Source organism: Erpetoichthys calabaricus, chromosome 3, assembly GCF_900747795.2.
Source record: "Erpetoichthys calabaricus chromosome 3, fErpCal1.3, whole genome shotgun sequence".
Classification (NCBI taxonomy): domain Eukaryota; kingdom Metazoa; phylum Chordata; class Cladistia; order Polypteriformes; family Polypteridae; genus Erpetoichthys; species Erpetoichthys calabaricus.
In genome coordinates this window covers 95,247,717-95,269,604 of record NC_041396.2, presented here as the reverse complement: position 1 = coordinate 95,269,604, position 21,888 = coordinate 95,247,717, and the positions used below count along the sequence as shown (strand labels likewise).

The following is a 21,888-nucleotide window of genomic DNA, read 5'->3' as shown; positions in this document are numbered from 1 at the left end:
ATATAACCAAACATTCTGTTGGCCTTTTTAATGGCTCAACTTGGATTTATAATAGGGTGCCATTTGGTACCTTTATGTTTCCATACCACATCTCATACCTACTTATATCACTAAACATAGCGTCTTACCTAATACTAATAAACTTTATGTTTAACCCCAGTCTGTATCATTAGATATTCATTTGCTCTTGTTTTCAAATCATTTTTTATTTAGGTTTAACATGTTTTGCACTCTGGTTTTTATGCAAATTGCAGTACACATACAGATGTGACTATTTATTTTTTTGGAATTTGGCAATTATTAGAATATAATTATTTTTCCCTAAACATAAAACTGAAATTACCTGACAATGTGCAAAACCATACTCAATAAATACAGTCTTAAACCTGGTTACACTGTGGGAGTAAAGTGAGTAAATTTTAAAAAAGCTTGAATGAAATATTAGTCATTTGCAGAGCCCACATATGCTTACACCTACTGTGGGGCAAATTTAAAATCCCATCTTTTGAGTTGTGGGAGAAAATAGGAGAAAACAAAGAAAAACCCTTGCAGACATGGAGGGAATGTATAAACTCTAAGTAAGTATTAAATGAGTTAAATTAAACTCATACCTATAATGCTAGAGTGATGTGATGACAGCACTAATACTGACCTACCCAATAATATATCATAATGTCCCAATTCCTGATTAATCGAGTTTGAAATTTACAGGGAGAGACAGAGTCTATCTCAGCAACAACATGAACAAAGGCAGTGCAGGGCCCACTCGTGCACAAATTGACATTTAGCCTAACATACACATCTTTGCGATGTGAGAAGAACAATGGAGTATCCTAAATATAACCAAATGAGAAACCCAGGCTATCCACTGTGCAACCTTATATTATAATAAAGATGGCACAGTAGTGCAGTTGAAAGCTTTGGATCACAAGTTTAGCATCCTGATTTTGAATTCTTAAGTTCCAAGAAAATGTACAAAAGAAAAATTATTAGGCCCATTTTGTTTATCTTTGAACATTTTTCTTCTCAACTCACAAAATTGCTTTGATCATTTCATGATAGCAGTACTTGGAAACCACACATAACAGACAAGAGGCTCAATGAAAAGAATCCTTTAGTGAATGAAGACATATTGGCAGACACTGTGAAGCATGCAGTAGTAGCAAGTGAAAGGCAGAGCCATAAGAGAGCCTCGTTTAATTGAAATTCAGCACTTCATTGTTCCTTCTTGCTGGTGTTTGCTTTTCTGTTTTCCATTCCCTGGCCTGATCTTGACCTGTAGCCAGTGGTGCAGTCAGTGTTTGGCCTCTCAAGTGAATCTCTGAGCTTCTGACTTGACAGTTGTTTTAAGCCTTCGCAGTCCAGTCCCTCCTAATACATTATCAGTGTTTATTTAGTCTGGGGGATATTTCTTTGTTTTCTTCCTTTTTCATTACACATCACTCCAGTGGGAAAACAGTGCAGAGTTTTAGCTGCCTTAATAAATACAAATGTGGCGTAATGCTTTTATATTTTACAATATTGTCTACATTTAAGAATTGTGCTGTAGTCTTGTGTATTTTCACTATGTGTAATTTTTCTGTTTTGTTTTTTTTGCGTCTATAAACTTTACGAAAATGACTCATTCTGTAAATTCAGTAAATCTGGAAAGAAATATTTAACATTTTTTAGCCAAAGTTGACGTATTTTTAAAATATGCTTGTGTGTATGAACAGCTTATCTTGATATTAGTGGGTACAAGGCAAGAACCTGCTCTATTCAGATGGAAGTGCACTATACAACCATCTATATTGGCTCAAGTTGTTGTCTTCAGTTTATGTGATTCTACATCACTGGGCTCTGTGAGGAATCCACAGACACAAGCAGAGAAAATGGCAACTCAGGGCAGACATCTGCTCAATCAAGAATCAAAAACTGTGATGCTCACTAGGGATACTGCCTCAGCCTTGTATTTTTAAATATATTTCTGAAAATTAAATATTCTACATATACAGTATGAACATGACCAATGTAAACTTACTAGAAATGGAATGTGAATCTGAGTTTATATTAGCATTTTATATCTTCCTGGAAAGACCACTGTGGCCAGACATGTACCACTATAAATCATCTTCTGGTTCTCTAATTTCCAACGCTGATAGATAGATAGATAGATAGATAGATAGATAGATAGATAGATAGATAGATAGATAGATAGATAGATAGATAGATAGATAGATAGATAGATAGATAGATAGATAGATAGATAGAACACATTATAAAACTTTGGAATAAAGACTTTTTTGTGTAAAACACCACACTTATTGTGACTGGGACAAATTTTTACTGTAAATAGCCGAGTTAACAGATTAATTAAAAGTGGTTTCAACAAGTATCTTCAGCCAAGGACCATTTGACGTTAGTTAGTACTATACATAGTTCATGACAAAGAGCTGAATTTCTTGGGCCAATATATACTTTTTTCCCCAAGTTCAGGCTCACATGAATCTAATTACACATCAGTGGAGTGTTGCCTTTTCTCTTCCACTCTGCAAACAGCTGTGCCACCCCCCTTCTCTTCTGTCTCTTCATAGTTTGTGCAGACCTTTTGACGAGTCTATCATCCAAAACTAGGCAAAGAAAATTGGATTTGCTTATGCTCTTACATTACATCATCTTCCAAGTAAAAAATTAAAACCATGTGTGAAGAAGTTAAAATGCATGCTTATGAGTCATTTTTATACAACGCCTTCAGCAGAAGAAATGTGTTGTTTTTGTAATATCAACATACTTATTTCTAAGCACAGTGTTTTAGTGATTGGTCAAATGTTCATTACTTTATGGCTGCAAAATAATCAACTAGCAATTACTCAGTGACTTTATTGATTCCAAGCGGAAACTGCAGCGTTATAGCAGTCAACACAAAAAAACTGCACAGAAATAGTTAAAGTCAAGGTGAAATTATAAGATAAATAATCAAATATGCCATAGCACCTTTACAATTTAATTATTGTAATCTCAAAAAATGTTGTTTTGTGGAAAATGTAATACTGTCTGCTACAACTAATGTAAAAAATAAGTAACAAATGGAATTATTAAGGTGTAGATTTGAAAACAGAATCATGTTTAAAATTCATTATTTTGATTTGCTCAAATATAAATATTCATGACTGAACACTTAAGCAGCAAGTATAAGAGACCATAATTTAAAGTTAGAGGCAAAATTGTGGAAACACTTAAATAAATGACTATTGTATGCACGGTAACTGGGAGATAACAATGTAACTACAGCAACAACATTTATTTTTATAGCACAGAGTGCAAAGAATGTAACTCAAAGTGCTTTAGAAGATGTCAAAGAAAAAGTTGCAAGAAAAACAAAAATTAGAAATAGATAACAATAAGAATGAATAAATGACATGCCAAAAATTGTAGATAGGACACAATCAAAATACATGTACATAGAATAAATATACAAGAAATAGAAAAAGTGGAATACTTATATGCAGTATAGGTTCTTTTTTTAAGTCTCAAAAGATAAGTCTGAAGCTATGGTCAGATGGTCGGTGCTTAAACAGTATAAGTTAGGCCTTAAGAGAAAGGTTACAAGTACTGGTGTTTGTCATGACTACTGATAAATGAACCCCACTGAATTTACTTTGCCTTGGGTTTGGCAAAAGCACAAAAATGTTCAGGAATTACTCAAATTGCATTGAAGTCAATGGGAAAGGAGAAACTGAGTGGATTCTAATGGTGCAATGGTCTTTTAAGTATTTAAGTGTGAACTACACTGGACTGCTTATTATGGCCAAAAAAGTGACAAGAGCTGTGAGCAACAGTACTAACCACTGCACCACCATGCCTCCCTGAGATGAAATTATACACAGAGTCCACAATACTCAGAGTCCTTTCTCTTTTTCCATCTCCTGAGATCCAATCATTATGACTAACTAACACTAAGAGACCTGTGCTACAAGTGATCAGTGTTACATAGTCTTTGTTCCTGTCATTACCCAATCTGTGCTATATCAAGGAGCATAACATACCTAATCCTGCAGTGAGGAAACAATGTATAATGAATCTATGCAGGACAATGAAGTATTTTCATAAAATTCTCATTATGGTCAACTAAACTACCCATCAAATTAAAATACTGCAAGCTTTTTTTTAGCTGCAAATCCATCAGAAGTACCATTTGGGTAGTGATATTATACATCTATGTATACAGCATAACTTTTTCATGCATATGCAAAGCTAATCAGGCAAAGTATACTTACAGTATGTATGTATGAAAGTTCTGTACATTCAAGACATAAATCAGACAAGTAGTGTAAATTGGGTGGTGACATTCCATCCAACATGGCTGCTACAGCTCTGTGATGTCACGCTGGCCTTGCAAAGCTTAATGGTGGGTAGGGAAAAAAAGTTGGTCTATGCCAGGCCACACAACGTTCTGGGAAAATAGTGTCACTGCTGAACCCACCAAATTTGTTGTGAAAAACCCTTGGGTGAATTTGTGCAGACCTTTTGACGAGTCTATCCTTCAGAATTATGCAAAGAAAACTGGATTTGCTTGTGATCTTACATTTCATCATCTTCCAAGTTAAAAATTAAAACCATGTGTGAAGAACTTAAAATGCATGTTTATAAGACATTTTTGTACCATGACTTCAGTAGAAGAAATGTGTTGTTTTTATGATATCAACATACTTATCTCTAGTGCAATGTTTTATTGATGGGTCTAGTGTTCATTTCTTTATGATTTCAAAACAATCACATAACAAATATTAAGTTACTATATTGATTCCAAGAAGCCAAAAAATGGGACCTGACCTGTGAGCATCAGTGCTAACTACAGCACCACCATGCTTCCCTGAGATAAAATTATATTCCACAATCCTCTGAGTCCTTTATCTCTCTCTCTGCATCTCCTGAGTGCTTATCATCCACAGAGTCTGTGTTACATGAGATAGCGTTATATACTCAGGTGGCTGTCCCTGTCACTACCCAATCAGTGCTATATCGATGAGCATAACATGCTTGATCCAGCAATGAAGACACAATGTACAAGGAATCTTTGAAGAACAATGAAATATTTTCATAGTATATGTATTATGGACAGCTAAAGTATTTGGTGAATTTCGTTAATTAACACAACCGTGACATAAAAGTCAGAAGAGACTGCAACAGGATTAAAACATGCAACCAAAGACAAAGTAATGAGAGATTCCAAAAGTAACATTTTTTTTCCCCTAACAATAAAAATGGATATCTTCACCTTAAGAGGTTGAATTTCAATCTAAAGCTTGGACGTGGTGAGCTGAGCACCAGCATCTTGTATAGCATGGCTGCCATGATGCCAGAAGTAACCTGGCTTGTGTTTGTCAAGTGCAAAACAACAGGTATAGCGACTGTAAATAAAATGGAAATAGTGAAAATATTAAAACAACATAACTCCATTGATAATAAGTATAATTACGTTTTTTTGCATATTTTTACTCATACGTTAGCCGCTTAGAAGGGTCATGTACGTGGAAATTGCTTGTGTCTGAAATGTGTTTTGTACAAGTGCTGTCAGTGACCTGCATGAATCTGTCCTACTAGCTCACTTTTGCTGCTTGAAGTAAGTTAACTGTAAAAGTAAATCAATCAAAAATGTCACTTACCTAGAAGTTAATGCAGGAGGAAGTGAATTATGAAAAATATTGCTCTGTAAGCATAGAAGGAGCAAAAACTATATAGGCATCTTTATTTTACACTGAAAAGAAGCCCCTGCAGCTGTATTAACTGCAGGTTATAATGATTCAATATTTCTCTAACACTTTAATTTTATTGAGAAAGTGCTACGATGACCTGTTATCCATTGTGATCCATTCACCATCTGGTAGTTTTTTTATATTATGTTTAAGAAATACAGACTACAAGTAGCCATAAACAATCCACAATCAACAACAGAGGATGATGGCAAAATTGTGTGCCATCATGAAAAATTCCCTCCCTTCACTCCAGCATGCGCTATATTGGAGAACTTTTAGCCACAAGCTCATTCCACCACGGTGTGGTAAGAAGCACCGCTGGGGTTCTTTTCTGCCCACTGCTATTGGGCAATTTATTGGGTGTTTCCACCCAATGTACTCATTAAGTTTATTTATGTATGTATGTATGTATGTATTGTGAGATTTGCCTGGACACCACCAGTCGGAAACCACATCTTTATCAAAATCACACGTTTATTAATCACAAGAATAACGTCTTGAACAGCACACAATGCACACAGCAAGTAAATCTCCCCATTTAAACCTTCTTTCTCAGTGTTTTAGCCGCCAATCTCCTCCTGGGAGCTTCGTCCTGCTCCTGCTCCCAACTCTAGCTCTCCGACTGTTAGGAGGCGGCTCCTTTTTTTCCTGCCCGGATGTGCTACAGGTGGCTGATTATGATCTTCCGGCAACACTTCCTGGTGTGGCAGAAGTGCTGCCCTTTGCCCCGGAAGCACTCCGGGCGTCCATGGCAGGTTCATCCACCATCTTGCCTGGTGTGGCGGAAGTGACAGTTCCCCAGGTCCCATGAGGCGTCCCCTGGCGGTGGCCACGGTTCCCCACAGGTCAGAACCTCTTTGTCCCTTTCCCGTAGTCCTCTTTTTATCCAGGGCAGCTGCCCCCTCGTGACCCGGAAGCTATTACTGTCCCTTTCCAGTCCCTCCAGGCATCCCGGCCAGGTAATGACCCCAGTCGTCTGTGACAGTATGTATCAGTTGATTGATTCGCTGTATGGTCTGTCCTGTGAGTCTGTATCCTTGTTTTTTTGTTTTTTTTTCTGCATTTGAATTTCCCCATGGGATTAATAAATCTAATCTAATCTAATCTAATCTAATCTAATCTAACTAACAACACTACAAGAACTGAAATTCTAACATCTCCCGAGTTGGAATCAACTGCGTATGAAAGGTTTTGTAGTCACTACAAGCCTCTGTGGACCCTATTTTGTAAACTGCTATTAAAAACATGTATTCTTCCTACTTTACTAATATATTTAATTACATCCTATTATCACTATTATTTTGTAATATGAATAATTTTACTAAACTAGCAAGCATGTAATATAAGTCTGCTTGATGAAGTAAATAAACCAAAAATGAAAAAAGCACCAACTTTTAAAACATTAACCCATTAACTCCAGAAGCACATGAGTGTTACACCATTTTCTAACTTGCTTGTTTTCTTTTTCTTCGTTGCTAGCTTTGTATTTTAGATTTGATTGTCTGATGTTCCCTTTGTTGTTTTTATTTGTAGACCCCTGCCTGTTCTCTTTTTTGTTTTTACCTGTTACGTCATTTTGTTCCATCTCCTGGTTATTTTCCCTTTAATTTTGTTCCACTGGACATGTTACATGCACATATCATGAATGATCAGCTTCATTTCCCTTTCCTGTTGAGGCAGGTATTTTCTAACTATAGTGCATGTCTGGTAACACAAGGGTTTGCTGAAAATGAGAATGGAGTTGTTCATATGCTGTGGCCTCCACACACTACATCTGAACCCAAATGAGATTTAATGAAACATTCTGAACCAGTGCCTGAAAAAGATTTGCTGTTTTAAGTTTCTTGACTTTGTTGTTAAAGAATGGCGCCATATTCCTCCAGCAGAATTCCAGATATTAGCACATTCTTTGCCATAATGTCTGCAAGCACTTTGAGTAATAGAAAAGTGGCCCAGTACCAAATTAAATGACTTTATACTTTTGTTTGAAAGTTTTTGGCACTGTTTGTATTACTGTAAGAATCAAAGCCATTATTTAGTTGTGTATTCAGAAAATTAAACGGCACCCTGTCAGTCATGCCCTACTCTACTCTGTGCGGTTTGCTATATAATTAACTGCTCAGTCTGTGACAGCCTCATATGTGTAGCACAATGAGATTAAGAGGTGTTTGATAGACAGCTGATGATCTGACAAGGATGCAATTGGCAAGCTAAGGGAAAGAATCAGTTAAGCCAGTTTGAAATCTAGTGAAAATAAGGAGGTGGCCAATATATATGAGTAATCACCCCCAAAAAACTGTTTTGATAATAACATCATAAAAGAAAAAAACTGAGGGATTACATGTACATATCTTTCATTCTCAAAAGAGTTAAATGACCAACCTTCTAATTGAAAAGCACATAGGAATGAAAATTCACATTGACTGTGGTTTACAACTGAAGAGCAAAGCAATATTTGAATGTCGCAGGATATCTGGACATCAGTGCTTATTACGCACATGCCTTCATAGCCACAGAAAATCTGAGATGAGTTCAGCAAGGTAATGCTGCAGCGCTTGGCAATTTTCCAAGAACATGATGGTGAGGTCAGTTTACCATCCTAGTCACTGACCTTGAATATCTATGGGATGTCTTGGAACAAGATGTTCATATTAGACCTTTGCCATAAGTTAAATTGCAGTATCTTTAGGAGACATTAGTGTTGAAACATGTCAGCATTTTTGTGCTGCATTTTTGACACCTTACTGAGTTTATTCCTTGATGAATTTCAGCAGTTTCTATGACAAATTCAGGATCCAAATCAACATGTTAGATGTCCCTAATTAAGTGGCTACTTAAGTGCATTTGATCAAGTGTTATTCATTTGTCCCTGTTGTGATAGAAACCACAGACAATCAAAGGGTTGGGGCACCCATAGGCAAACCCTGTATAATTGGGAAAAAAAAAACACACGGGTTATAAATGTGTCAATATGAAAAGAAACATCTTTCAGACACAACTCGTTACTGCTGCAAGACGGCAGAACTTCCTGTGATAAAAACGTCCAGCAGGAGGAGGTGGGTTCCCGATGGACAGACACCCGAAGTTCTGTTAAGTATAGTAAAGCCATCTGATCTACAGAGGGAGGGGGGAATAAGGTGTTAGCAAACAGCACCATCCTGTGTTACAGCCAGAAATTACCATCACCTGAGCCTTTAAGCTGTTCCCAATGCACACACCTGTGACACTGTGATGGACTGATGTCCTGCAATGTCCTGTTTTTGAGAATGTTATGTTTTTTCTGTTTTTCACAACCACTCCAGTGGTGGAGTATATTCTGGTCTCACAGGGTAAGATAGAGGAAGCAACTCTGGACACAGGACTAATGCATTGCAGGACACAATTACTCACACGCACACTCACTCTCAATTGTACAGGATCTCTTTATATTCACCAGTGAACATCTTTAAAAATGTCATAAAAAGCTGGAGTTCCTTCGAAAAAGTCACATAGATGCAAATGCAGATTTGAACCCAACCCTGAAGCTGTGAGGTAGCAGCGCCACAGTTCCATTCTCCTACTTCTGATCTTTAATATTTATCATTATCTTCACAGATGCATTCATTTTTATTAGCCACATTTCCATGGTACGTTTATGGCTATGGGACGTCCATCTTAGTAGCAACAAGCCAATGTAGTATGAGATGCCACTTCATGGAAGGGCACGATCATTTAAACCAGTCCATTTGAGAATTGCTCAATAAGATAGTAGCATAATGTGGGAGGGAAAAAGCCACATGTACATGATAAGACTAACAATTCTACATAGTGACTGTACTGCAAATTAAATTTGGGTAGCCAGGAATTTCAGTCAGCAGAACCAATCTCAGTTCCATGTTAGACAAGTTAGTCCAACGTTCTTTTTTCTGCTTTTAAGTGTTGTTATAATCTGTTCGTTGTCCACTGCCGATCTTGCTTTATCAAGTGCAGAGGCATGCTTTCATATCTAGGTCAAATGATATCTGACAATCAACCTCATACCTCTGGGATGATTAAATCATATAGAGGAGCTCCAGTGGACCCCCCATCCTCAGAGAAAACCAAGTAGTGGGAGCCCAGGTATTGGAGGATGGAGACATGTGTGCAGTAGTCCTGTTGTAATGTGTCTGCCTGCCCAGTGTGCATGGAGAAGTTCTCCCCAGCTTTGCAGATAACATCCTGGCTAATATAAGGATAGACCAACATCAGAACAAATTATATGTCCTATAGGAATGAAAAATCAAAAAAGAGATCTCTAAAATATCTTTTTAGTTTCTCCAAGACAGCAATGAGATCCGAAAGAAATACTATGGAGAGAATTTCTTTTGTCTAACTCTTCTGAGATTTTTTTCCTGAAGCATGGGAAAGGCACTATATAAATAAAATGTATTATTATTATTATTATTACTTTATCCTGGGTCTCCACATGACTTTCAGTAGAGATCTCAGCAAAATCATACAATTAGGCTCAGATTTTCCAGGTAGCATTTTTTTTTTTTTTGCAATTTCAAAGTACTGACATTCTGTTCTTAGTAATATATGGTGAAATATATGGTATGATTACAAAGATGTAGTCCTTGCTTCTGAATAATACTGTTAGTTGCTCTAATTTATATTGCTATACTCCAATTAGCTCATACTCATGAAAAAAGGCAGGCAGTGTGGCATAGTGGTTAAGACTAAGTGGTTAAGGTTGTTGGCTTCAAACCCTGAGGTTATGGATTTAAATCCCACTTCTGACACCAATGTGTGACCATAAGCATGTCATTTCATCTGCTTGTGCTCCAACTGGAAAAACAAAAGAAATGTTACTGATCATATCTCAAATGTTGTAAGACACCTTGGACAAAAGCATCAGTCCAATAATAAATAAAATATATGAAGTCTTCATAGAGATTAAAACAAGACAAGACAAAATATAACTTGCTTTTTAGACCAAATTCTCAATGTTTGACTCCTTTTACCTTAGATGTATCTTGTGTCTCCTTTTTGTTTAAAGTTGTTTCTCCTAAGGAATTTTAGGAGGAACATCTGTGACAAAGTTGATTCTTAAACAAAACATAAATGAGAATCTCTGTGAAGTCTAATGAGCCATTAAAGATTAACCTTTGAGTAGTAAAATTGTCTTATGGGCTAAGACCAGTAACTGAAGTAGCTACTTTCCTTTAACTCAGTGCCAGTATTTCGATTAATTTAAGGGAAAAGACATCACAGTAAATGGTGAATTTAAAAGAACGTGGTAAAATAAAGTTTTGGCAAAAAATGTACATCTTTGAATTTCTGTTTCTTCAAATGTAAATATCATAGCACATTTTTCTGAATGCAAACCAAGGGAATAAGAAAAGGAAGAAGAAGAAAATGAAAGCTAATTAAAAATGATTTCAATTAGACGTAAAGGTAAATCATTGATCTGTGAAAGTGTCTGAAATATAAATACTGTAGCTGCGGGGGTTCCCAGGACTAAACTTGAGACCCACTGATTAAGTAGCTTCACTGACAAAGATTCTTTCATGGCTTAGACATTGGGTTTATTAAAGGATGAACTGTCTTTCAATGCAGAAGTTTATTATTTTTGTGGTCAAAACTGGAAAGAGGACACTCCTAAATGGGCAAAAAATAAAGCTAGGACTATGAGATAAAGGGGGGGGGGGGGTATCAAAAAACAAAAATATATACAGTATTTGTCAAAAAGTCAGATCAGGCCTGCAGAAGAAAGTAAAATTTTTATTTAAAATAGGAGGTCAGTAAGATAACATTGAGAACATAATTGTAAGATTAGATAGAGGACAGAAAGTTGATAAAACAAGAACAATCAGTTTGTGAATAACTGTGATGCACTGTCACAAAAAGGAATATTTCTTTTGTAGTTACAAAAGAGATTGCTTTATTCATCAAAATACCCACTTCTCTGGTCTTTTTACCATAGTTTGACTGAAAACCTGGCTAACTCAATTTCTTTTCAACTCAGATTGGTCCTTGAAATATAATTTGGACTTCTGCAGCAAGATTAACTCTGACTTGAAGGAGATGAGATATGGTAGTACTTTTATCTTTTGACTTTGTCATGCCTGCAGACCACCTTCCTGGCTCTGGTGGGGTGTGCATTTCCACTCTGGGATAAGAGTGGGTGCTAAGGCTAATATTGTCTTCTTCTTCCTCTATAGCCAGGTAAGAATGCTCAACGACAGTACCTAACCCCAGCTCAATGCCTAGAGTTGGCCCCGCCCCTTTCGGTTCTAGCTATATACATCCATCCCTTTCCCGGAAGTTGCAGTCAGAAGTTTTATAGACACTTGCCCAGGACAGAGCTCCTACCGCATATTTGTCTCCATAGAGAGAGAGAGAGAGAGAGAATGCTTCACTTTTTTTTTGAGTCATTTTGACGGTTGTCTTTTTTGTTTTGATTATTAAAAGGGGTTATGCGGCTGGTACCCCAATCTTTATGGTTGTCTCCTGCAGTCTGCTTTCCCGGCCATACTTGCAATGTTTTCTATTCCATCTTGCAAAATTTAATGACTGATTAAAATGACATTGTTTTTGTAATTATATAAAAAAAATTGTATTGATTATCTTGAAAGAGAAAGAAAAAGTGATCTTTTAAAATTTTTGTCATTTTAATAGAATTTTGTTTTTCCTCATTTGAACTTTTAAAAACAGTTTTATACCCCTACTACCAGTATTCTTTCAGAATAACAGTGGCCACAAAATAAAGAAAATGAAACATGTTCTTTCTCCCATCCTTTAAGAAGCCTCTCACACATTCTCTCTGTCTCTCTTGCCCACCCAAACAAGTCTAAGATCAAACATCAGAGTCTCCATCCTCTGAAATGCCATAAAGCAAGGCACACCCAAAAACACATGACTTCCCTTGACAACAGTTAACTGAATGTTTGATGTGATGACCTATGAAGGTCATCATTAGGACACAACCACCCATCAGAGATGTGGAAATAGAAAATGATTTTGCTCTATTTATTTTTTGCTAGTGAGTCTTCCAAAATAAATGCATTTCAATTCTAAATTTAAGAAACTGAGAAAAATATGGTGTAATACTTGTATAATAGGCTTTTGAATTTGTAATATTGTTGACAAATTGTGAAATTCATTTTTAAAATTGTGTAAAGCATTTGGCACAGTATGTGTATTTTAATATTAATGCTATAAATGTACTGCTTTTTAAATTTTAACTTCTCAATTACATAAATGTAGTATTTTAGTTGAAAATGCAATAATGTGCATTATCTTTTAAATCTATCACATCACCTTGCCTATAGCAGATTCATTGAAAAATGGAAAAAGAAAAAAAAAAATGTTAATCTTTTTCCGTAGGTTCTTCCAACCGCAGAAGGAAAGAAGATAATTGCTGTTCTCATCTCAATTCAATATCTGCAATCAAGTACGCTATTGTGGCTTTATATATCCTTGTCACATTCAGCATCATTGGTTTCCTGATTACAGGTAATTGCTGGAATTTGTTTTCAGTCTCTAGAAAGTCAAATCAAATCAAACCTTAATAGGAGTAAGAGTATTACTGTTACCTTTTTTGGTATTTTATTAATTCTGTTATCATTACTTTTTTTTTTCAATTTCCACATGTTTTTTTGTCTGTTTAGGGTGTTTTTGGTAGGAAATTTGCTTCTGTCATTGTTTTTTCCTTTAGACTCCATTTTGGCAAAATTATTCTTGTTTTTGTGTTATTACGTTACACCATTTTGTTTTCTATGGGCTGCAACATTTTGTGCTCCTTTGTATATGAATATTAACAGGGTTGTAATTATACAACAACTGGAACTAATCAATGTATGACATTATTGTTGCAATGATATAAAGGACAGTGTCATGCACATCCAGGTTGTCCAAAATTGAGGATTCCTTCTATAGTCTCTGTATGTTACTTTGCTTCTTCGTAGTACTTAGAGTTAAGAACTTTCTAGTAATAAATTTTGACTTTGTTCTGGTTTTGGTTAATAGGATTCAGACTGCGCTTTTGACCTTAGCTTGACTCCTTATTACTATTTAGCTCCTGGTCCTTTTAATCATCTTTCATGCATTTTATCTGACCTTATTGTGACATAACATTTACATTACAATAACACCCTGAATCTAATACGGGCCTCACACACCTGTATTTAAGTGAGTGAAAAGCATTGGTGTTGAATAAACAGAAGAGGAGAGTAACAGAAGGAGAGTGTAAACTGTAAACAAATAACTGTTCTGTAAGTGTATGAATTCTGTCTTAAACAAGATTGATTATTGGATCATTAGGATTCTGGCCTCTCTCTATTTGCACCTCTGCTATTCTTTGTTTCTTACCATCAGAACTTAATCATCCTTCATTAGTGATTGCCTTTAAGCTACTTCTTCTTAAGTCTGAGTTCAAGGAGCAATGGCAGGAGTGGTCATTTGGATTCACTCCTTAGACAAGCCTAGAATACCATTGGGATAAATGTGTACTTAATACTATAGTGGCATCTGGGGCCTTTCTGCCTCCTAGTGGTTTCTGGGATGTAAAAAGATCTCCATGAAAAGTCCAGACAGCCAACATTTTTGAACCCGTACTTAGTTTAACTTTACAATATCTTAATGAAAAAGAGGAAGCTTTCTCATTCTTAGTTATCAAGATGAGGGATCTTTCAAACCTCATAGCACGTTCTGTCCTATTTGGTGTCTGTATGTGAGTTACCCTTCTGCATGTGCTTTATATTCTTCTGAAGACATGTCACTGGAATGGGGAAATTATCTTTCATGTCTTTTGAATTTAGTGTTCTGAATTGCCTCCCAGGAACATCTAGTTATTCTTCTAGGTCATGGAGTTGCAATTATTTTACCTCAGGGATTTAATTCAAGCAACAATGCAAAGTCAAGCTCCAATGCATGAGCCTCATATTATTTTGTATTTATTGTACAGTAGTTTTTATTGCAACTGCCGTATTATTATTATTAATTTTATTATTATTATTTGTAAATTACTTAGGTAGGCTTAACTGTAGTAATTTGACCATGAAATATTGCTGATGCGGCTTGAACATCTTGTTGGGCTCAAAGGGGCTGCTCTTAACTGGTTCAGGTCATATTTAACTTGTAGGCACTTTTCAGTGACTTTTAATTCCTCTTCTTCATCTACTACTCCTCTTAAATATGGTGTTCCTCAGGGATACATTTTGGGTCCTATTTTATTCTCCATATACTGTACCTTCACCCTATTGGATCTATTTTTAGGAAATTTAACATTGCTTTTCACTGCTATGCTAATGATACACAGGTTTATATTCCTGTCTGCAACTCTACAACAAATCAACTCCACAACTGTCTGTCTGAATTAAGATCCTGGATGGCTAATAATTTTCTTGACCTAAATCAAAATTAAACAGAGGTGTTTATAGTGGGTCCATCAGCTAAAGCCCAAATTGGTCTTGGACTTCTCGGCTCTTTCTCTGTCTTTTCCAAACCTCAAGTCCGCAATCTTGGTGTTACCTTTGACAGTAACCTCTCTTTTGAGAAACAAGTAAATTCTGTAGTCAAGAGTTGCTTTTTCCAACTTTATCTATTAGGTAAGATAAAGCCTTTTTTATCTTGTAGGGATCTTGAGATAGCTACTCATGTGTTTATTTTTTCTCCCCTCGATTACTGCAACTCGCTGTATTCTGGGATTAACAAATCTCTGATATGCAAGTTACAGTTGGTCCAAAATGCTGCCGCTCACTTTCTGGTTGGGGCAAGAAAGTATGACTCTGTTTCTTCTTTTTTAGCTTCTTTATACTGGCTGCCTGTCAGTTTTTGAATTGATTTTAAAATCGTGCTGCTAGTTTTTAAATCTTTACATGGGCTTGCTCCTGCCTATTTATCTGAACTGTGTGTTTTACACCAGCCATCCAGAGTGCTTAGATCTTCTGGTCATCTGTCTCTGGTTGTCCCTCGTACCAAGTGTAAAACCAAGGGGGACAGGGCTTTTGCAGCTGCTGCTCCTTGCCTGTGGAACTCTTTACCTCATCACATAAAGGAGTCGTCTACAATTGAACTGTTCAAAACAAGACTAAAGACTCATTTCTATTCACTTACATTCCATGACCTTCAGTAATACTAATGGTTTCCTCTTTGTGATTATATAACATTACTTTTATTTTTTATGTATATAACATTACTTCTATTTATTATGTATTTTATTTTATGTTCATATATTTTATTTCTATTTGTTTTATGTTAATTATTTTGTTTTTCTTTCTATTATTGTAAAGCACTTTGGCCACAGCATTACTATGTTGTTTTAAATGTGCTATATAAATAAATTGACATTGACATTGACTTTACTTATCATTCATTGAGACAAGTGACAATGGCAGGTTGAAAACAAGAGACCTGAACATGTATACTGATGAAAAGGCACTGACTGAGGTGTGCTTTGGAGAGTCTGTTCTTGTCCTAGTTTTTTATATTTCTTTCAGTGGATAAAAATATTTTGAGAAGCATCATTGCAGTCACTCTTGAGCATTTGAATTGGGTAACCAGATTTATGTTGAGCTCACCCACATTAATATCCTTGTGTTGCTCCTTAAGCAAAATGGTTTGTGACATTTCTAAGATCTCCAGTTGAAGAGGTACTTCAGTTAGGGATAAGGGTAGCCTTTTTATCTCATTAGTCTACTGGTCATCTGCAAAACAAAAAAAAAACTGTTATAAAAAGAGAAGGTCGGAAAGTGAAACTCCCCAGCCATTCCTTATCAATTTTCTGATGAATGTGCACATCAAGATATCCTCTCAAGCTTTGTTTTTGTTGCAGTGTTGCTGCAGTTGTGGAAACTTTCTTGTAGATTTCATTAAAATATGACCAACTTTAAGAAGACTGTGGAAAGCCTTGTATATTTCCAAAACAATGTGTTTTCGAATTGCAGTTGAAAATTAAGCCGATACGTGATACATATGCCATTTCTTTGCTGTCATTCAAAAAAATTTGGCTCTGCATGCTGCCCAAAAGAGACCAATGTTTATCTTGTTGCTTGCACACATTTTCTGACACTTGGCTTTTGCTAAGCCAGCCCACATCATTTTGCAGCAACGGTTTGTGAAATTCTGCTGTAAATTGTCACAGCAGGGATGTGAAGAGGTAATAATATATAAGTCTTATCACTGTATCAATGAAATGTTTTATCCAACGCAATTTTGTACACAACATTCACTTATGAATGAAGCATTTAAATGCCATTAGAGCTAGGTTAACAGCAGCTAGTCTGCTTTCATAGCAATTGTGTTGTCGAACCATGGACAGAACTCCATCAGAGATGACACATAATCTTGTCAATGTCCAAGCATTTGTTTTTAATGAACAGGGTCAATCCATCAAAATGATTTGTGTTCCAGTGTATGGAGAGCAAATAATGCGGCTCTTCCTAAAAAGCCCTAACACTAAAAAAATCTCATAACCACAGGTAGATGTTCTATATTAGTCTTGTCAAAAGGTGAGTCAGTGAGTGTGTTTACATGCACAGACAAATCCAGGACATGATGAGCATCCAAAACTTGGTTTGTTAAAAAAAAACTCCTTTTACATGTGCAAGTACACTTCTGGAGTTCTCCTTTGGGAAAAAAAAGCATAACAATGCTAAAAACTGATAAAACATCATCAACAACCACTGTGAATCTGAAAACAAGTATGGAGCCTGTGTCTCCTGTACAGTGTTGGGAACATTACTTTTAAAAGTAACTTAGTTCAGTTACTCATTAATTAAAAAAATAAACAAATAAAATTACATTTATTACATAGTTGCTTATTAGAAATCGTAATGCGTTACAAGCGCTGCATTACATTTTCATTACTGTTTCTTCTTTTGTATAAAAAACTGCATTTTTGATTCACCATCATTTGTTATTAAATCGTAACCCCATATATGATCCTTCATGTAACTGACCAGAAATGCAGCCAAATGTGATAATTTTCTTGTGTTTTATATATAGGTTCAGTCCTTCATGTGTTATCAAGTTAATAATATCCATCCCTTTTTTACATCCTCAACAGTGATTGGGGTATGAACAATAGCCACTCCATCATCTAGTCACACAATTTCAATTTATTTACACTTTCAATATATATATATACACTTTATTTATAGGTTTCTGTTACAGGATTGCATGCAGCACACTCTTTTCCGCTTGGCTGCTAAGGAGTAGCATACTGGTATTTTTGCAACTACCTTTGTACCCAGTGCTGCTGGAATAATAACATCACAGATATTTTAACTTCAGTAAAATAAGTATTACATTAGGTTACTCATTACTTTTTAAAAAGTAATTAATCTATGTAATGCACGTTGCTTTTAATGTGTTAAACTCAAAACTGCTCCTAAGATTGTGTGCTGCTGAGCTGAACACTATACATTCAGCTCAATATAAATTCAGTGATTTCTGAAATATTGAGACAGAATATTTCAAACAGGAGAAGGAACAGTGAGATCACTCAAGTATTTATTTCAGGAAATTTACTGTATCTTTGTGGATGGTTCCACTGTTTTCAACCTGTGGCTTCTGAAAGCCTGTGTGCTTGTGCAGACTACAAAATCTTTAAGTGTAACTCGGTTAACCAGGGGTGTCCAACTCCAGTCCTGGTGGGCCACAGTGGCTGCAGGTTTTCATTCTAACCATCTTCTTAATTAGTGAGTCGTTTTTGCTTCTGATTAACTTGTTTGGCCTTTGTTTTAACTGACGCGACTCAGACCTCTTAGTTGTTTCTTGTTCCTTAACAAGCAGTCAAACAATAATGAGACACAAATCAAACTGCCACATGACCAGCTAACCTGAAAACAAAGAAAGATGAAGGTCTCGGTCATGTTGGTCTGCTCAGGTCACCAAAACATCTTGACGGTGGTCTTAGAAAAAATAGAAAATGAACAGTCTGCTGTGGCAGAATGAGAGCAGCAACAAGTCATGATATTCCATTACGGCTTTAATTAACAGCAACAATTGGCTTCTCTTTAAGAAACTTGTTGGAGTGAAGTTGGCTGGAATTTGACATTCCAGTTTAGCTGGTCATCTGTTGGCTCATTTCACATCTCATTTCTGTTTGGCTGCCATTTAATTAAGAAACTAATCAATTCAAAGAACTGAATCTTTAAAAACAGGGCTATTAAAATGAAGGGAAAAGGAGTTAATTAGTAGTGAAAACTACTCGCTGATTAGGAAAAGGGTTAGAATGAAAACCCACCAGAACCGGAGTTGGACACGCCTGGTTTACATGGCCACATAATCGGGTTACTCACAGAGAAGTTCAAGTCTGCTAATCCATGTTTACATACACTACTATTTTTATGTAAACAAGACATGTACTGTGCTTGTTTATTTTCCAACAGCCCAATTGCTACAGTGAATTACCAGCATGCTGCCTATGCTGCTTTGATTCAGTTTTCCTCTTAAATAGGGGTAGCCAACATACATGTACTTTCATAGGTCTAAGCAGTAAATTTGGTCAGTGTTAAATTTAACTGCCTAAGATAATATTTGGTTTTGCCATATAGAGTGTTAAAGTACTCTTTGTATAGTGTTAAATGTTCCAGTGTTGTTTTTACTCCATTTTGTGTTAGACTTGTAATACTACACTACACTATCCAACTCCCTGAATGTTAAATAAAAATTACTCTGACACTACTTTAACTCCCTGAAGTGTGCACAGTACAGATGTACTCTGAGATTCAGAACTCCTCTTGCTCTCTGGGGTGTTATTTATTGCTATACAAGGTAAAGTTAAACTTACGTTTACCCACTCTGTGTCAGGTACTACACTACAGTGTTATGTTGGCTGTTTCTTTATTCTGTATTGTTATGCACTACCCAGTTGAGTATTTACTGTACATATAATTCACATACATTATGGAGTGATACATATTGCTCAGCAGGGTGTTAACTCCATATATAGTACTCTGGAGGTGTGTGATGTTGCTAAAAGCTTACCATTTGTTATGATTAAAAAAAAAGAATCTCTCCTGTTAAAGCTGTTACATTCAAACCAAACAATAAATCATGACAAACATAGATTACTCTCATAAACATTTCCAACAATATGTAATGCCTCTAAAGTAGCTCAGATGATGTGAAAGAAATGCTGGATGCCCGTTCAAAGTATGTCATACATAAATGGGTACAGTTTAACATTGAACTTAACACCATAATTTGGCTCCAGCTTTTAACAGCAGAACTGAGAGGCATGTTTCTTTAATTTTGCAGTTAGTGTTAAGAAAAGTTAACACTGTGATTTTAACACAACCATTTTTACTGTGTATGTGTTGGCAAAGGCCAAATGGTTTGACACAAACAGCGGACCTCCTATTAGGAAACCCTGTGAACTGATTCTGTATTTGTGGGGACTGACCACAAACATAAACTAAAGTATTCAGTGAGTCAGATGTGATTCACGGGCTGGCTATTGAAAAACCAGTACTCCAGGGTGAGATCTGCTTGACTTGCTTATGGTTCCTTCATGAAAAGAGAGCACAACAGGACTCCTCAATCCTCAATTTAGTTAGATTCCCCATTTCCAATGCAAAGTGAAATGTCACAATATCTATCTATCTATCTATCTATCTATCTATCTATCTATCTATCTATCTATCTATCTATCTATCTATCTATCTATCTATCTATCTATCTATCTATCTATCTATCTGTCTGTCTGTCTGTCTGTCTGTCTGTCTGTCTGTCTGTCTACAAATGAAGCTTTGGGAATAAACAGGTACTTCAGAATACTGTAATTTCTTTATACATATAGTGAAATTATATTTTCTCTGGAAATGCTGGTTTCCACTGTCAAAGGACATATTCTTAGTAAAAAAGCGCTTTCTGGCTTTAGTCCTAAATGCATTTCCCATATTCTTCATTGATTGACACATCTAATCTTCTTGGCATGGATGCACCTGTGTGAGTGTTCTTGGAGATTGAATGGCTTCAAATCCAAAGCTAATTATTGCCCCCAGGCCACTGATAACTATAATGACTATAATGTCCATTAGAACAGGGGCCCCCATCTCTGGTCCTGGAGTGTCCCAGTGGCTGCAGGTTTTCTTTTTAACCCTTTTCTTAATTAGTGCAATGTTTTGCTGCTAATTAACTTCTTTTGAATTAATTTTAATTGACTTGCTTTTTAAGATTTGCTCCACCAAATTTCTTCATCATTCCTCTGAATTGCTCCATTTCTTTCCTTAAATGGCACCCAAACAGAAATGAAATGTGAAGTGAGGGAGCCAACAGAAGACCAGTTAAGTCAGGGCCTGAAACTCCAACCAATTTCACTCCAAGCAGTTGCTTAATTAGGCTCTGATTCTCATTGTTAATTAAACCCATTTAAAATTGTCCAAAATGTTTCCAGGGAAAGATCCAACCTGCGAATGTTGCAATCAAGTTCCAGCCTCACTAGGCCACATGTTCTGGACCTGCACCAAATTAACATCATTCTGGACTAAAATCTTTAAACGCCTATCAGACAGCCTGGGCGTCACACTCATAGGAGACTCATTAACGACTGTGTTTGGTGCACTTCCAGATGGGCTTAAAGTGGAGAAGAACAAACAAACTGTGATTGCCTTTACTACACTATTGGCACACAGACTTATCTTGCTCAACTGGAAGAATCCTAACTCTCCTATTCTAAGACAGTGAGTAACTGATGTTATATACTATTTGAAACTGGAAAAAATCAAATTCTCACTTAGATCTGTGCAGACCGTTTTCAAAACCTGGCAGGATCTGATCAATAACATTTTAGAATAAGCATTTAAAGCACTGAGGAAGCAGATTCTCTCCCCTTTTTTCCTTTGTTTTTCTCCATTTATCATTATTCACTTATTAATTCATCTACTTACTTATTTTTACTAGCTTTAAGTTTTACTCTGCTGGCTTAGCTCTCTTTCTCAGGAGTGGGGGTTGATTTGTTTTCGATCTTATGTGTGTAAAAATTCATTAATTTGTATGGAATGATGTGTGATTTTGATAAAATCAATAAAATAAAAAAATAAAAATAAATAAATAAACCCATTCTTTAATTCCATGGCTTGTTGCTACTCTCATTGTGCAATAGCAGACATTTTTAAAATTGATTTTCTCTTTTCTAAGAGCACTGTTAAAATATTTTGAGGACCTGAGTAGATCAACATTCCCG

At 36.1% G+C, this 21,888-nt stretch overlaps 1 protein-coding gene across 1 annotated transcript in view; it reads left to right on the top strand.

Annotated features, from left to right (window-relative positions):
• scara5 (scavenger receptor class A, member 5 (putative)) overlaps positions 1 to 21,888 on the top strand; it is a 454,157-nt gene that overhangs the window by 82,926 nt on the left and 349,343 nt on the right. Inside the window, exon 3 of the mRNA XM_051924614.1 lies at positions 13,083 to 13,211. Coding sequence (XP_051780574.1) covers positions 13,083 to 13,211 — 129 coding nt within the window. The remainder of the gene's footprint in view (positions 1 to 13,082; positions 13,212 to 21,888) is intronic.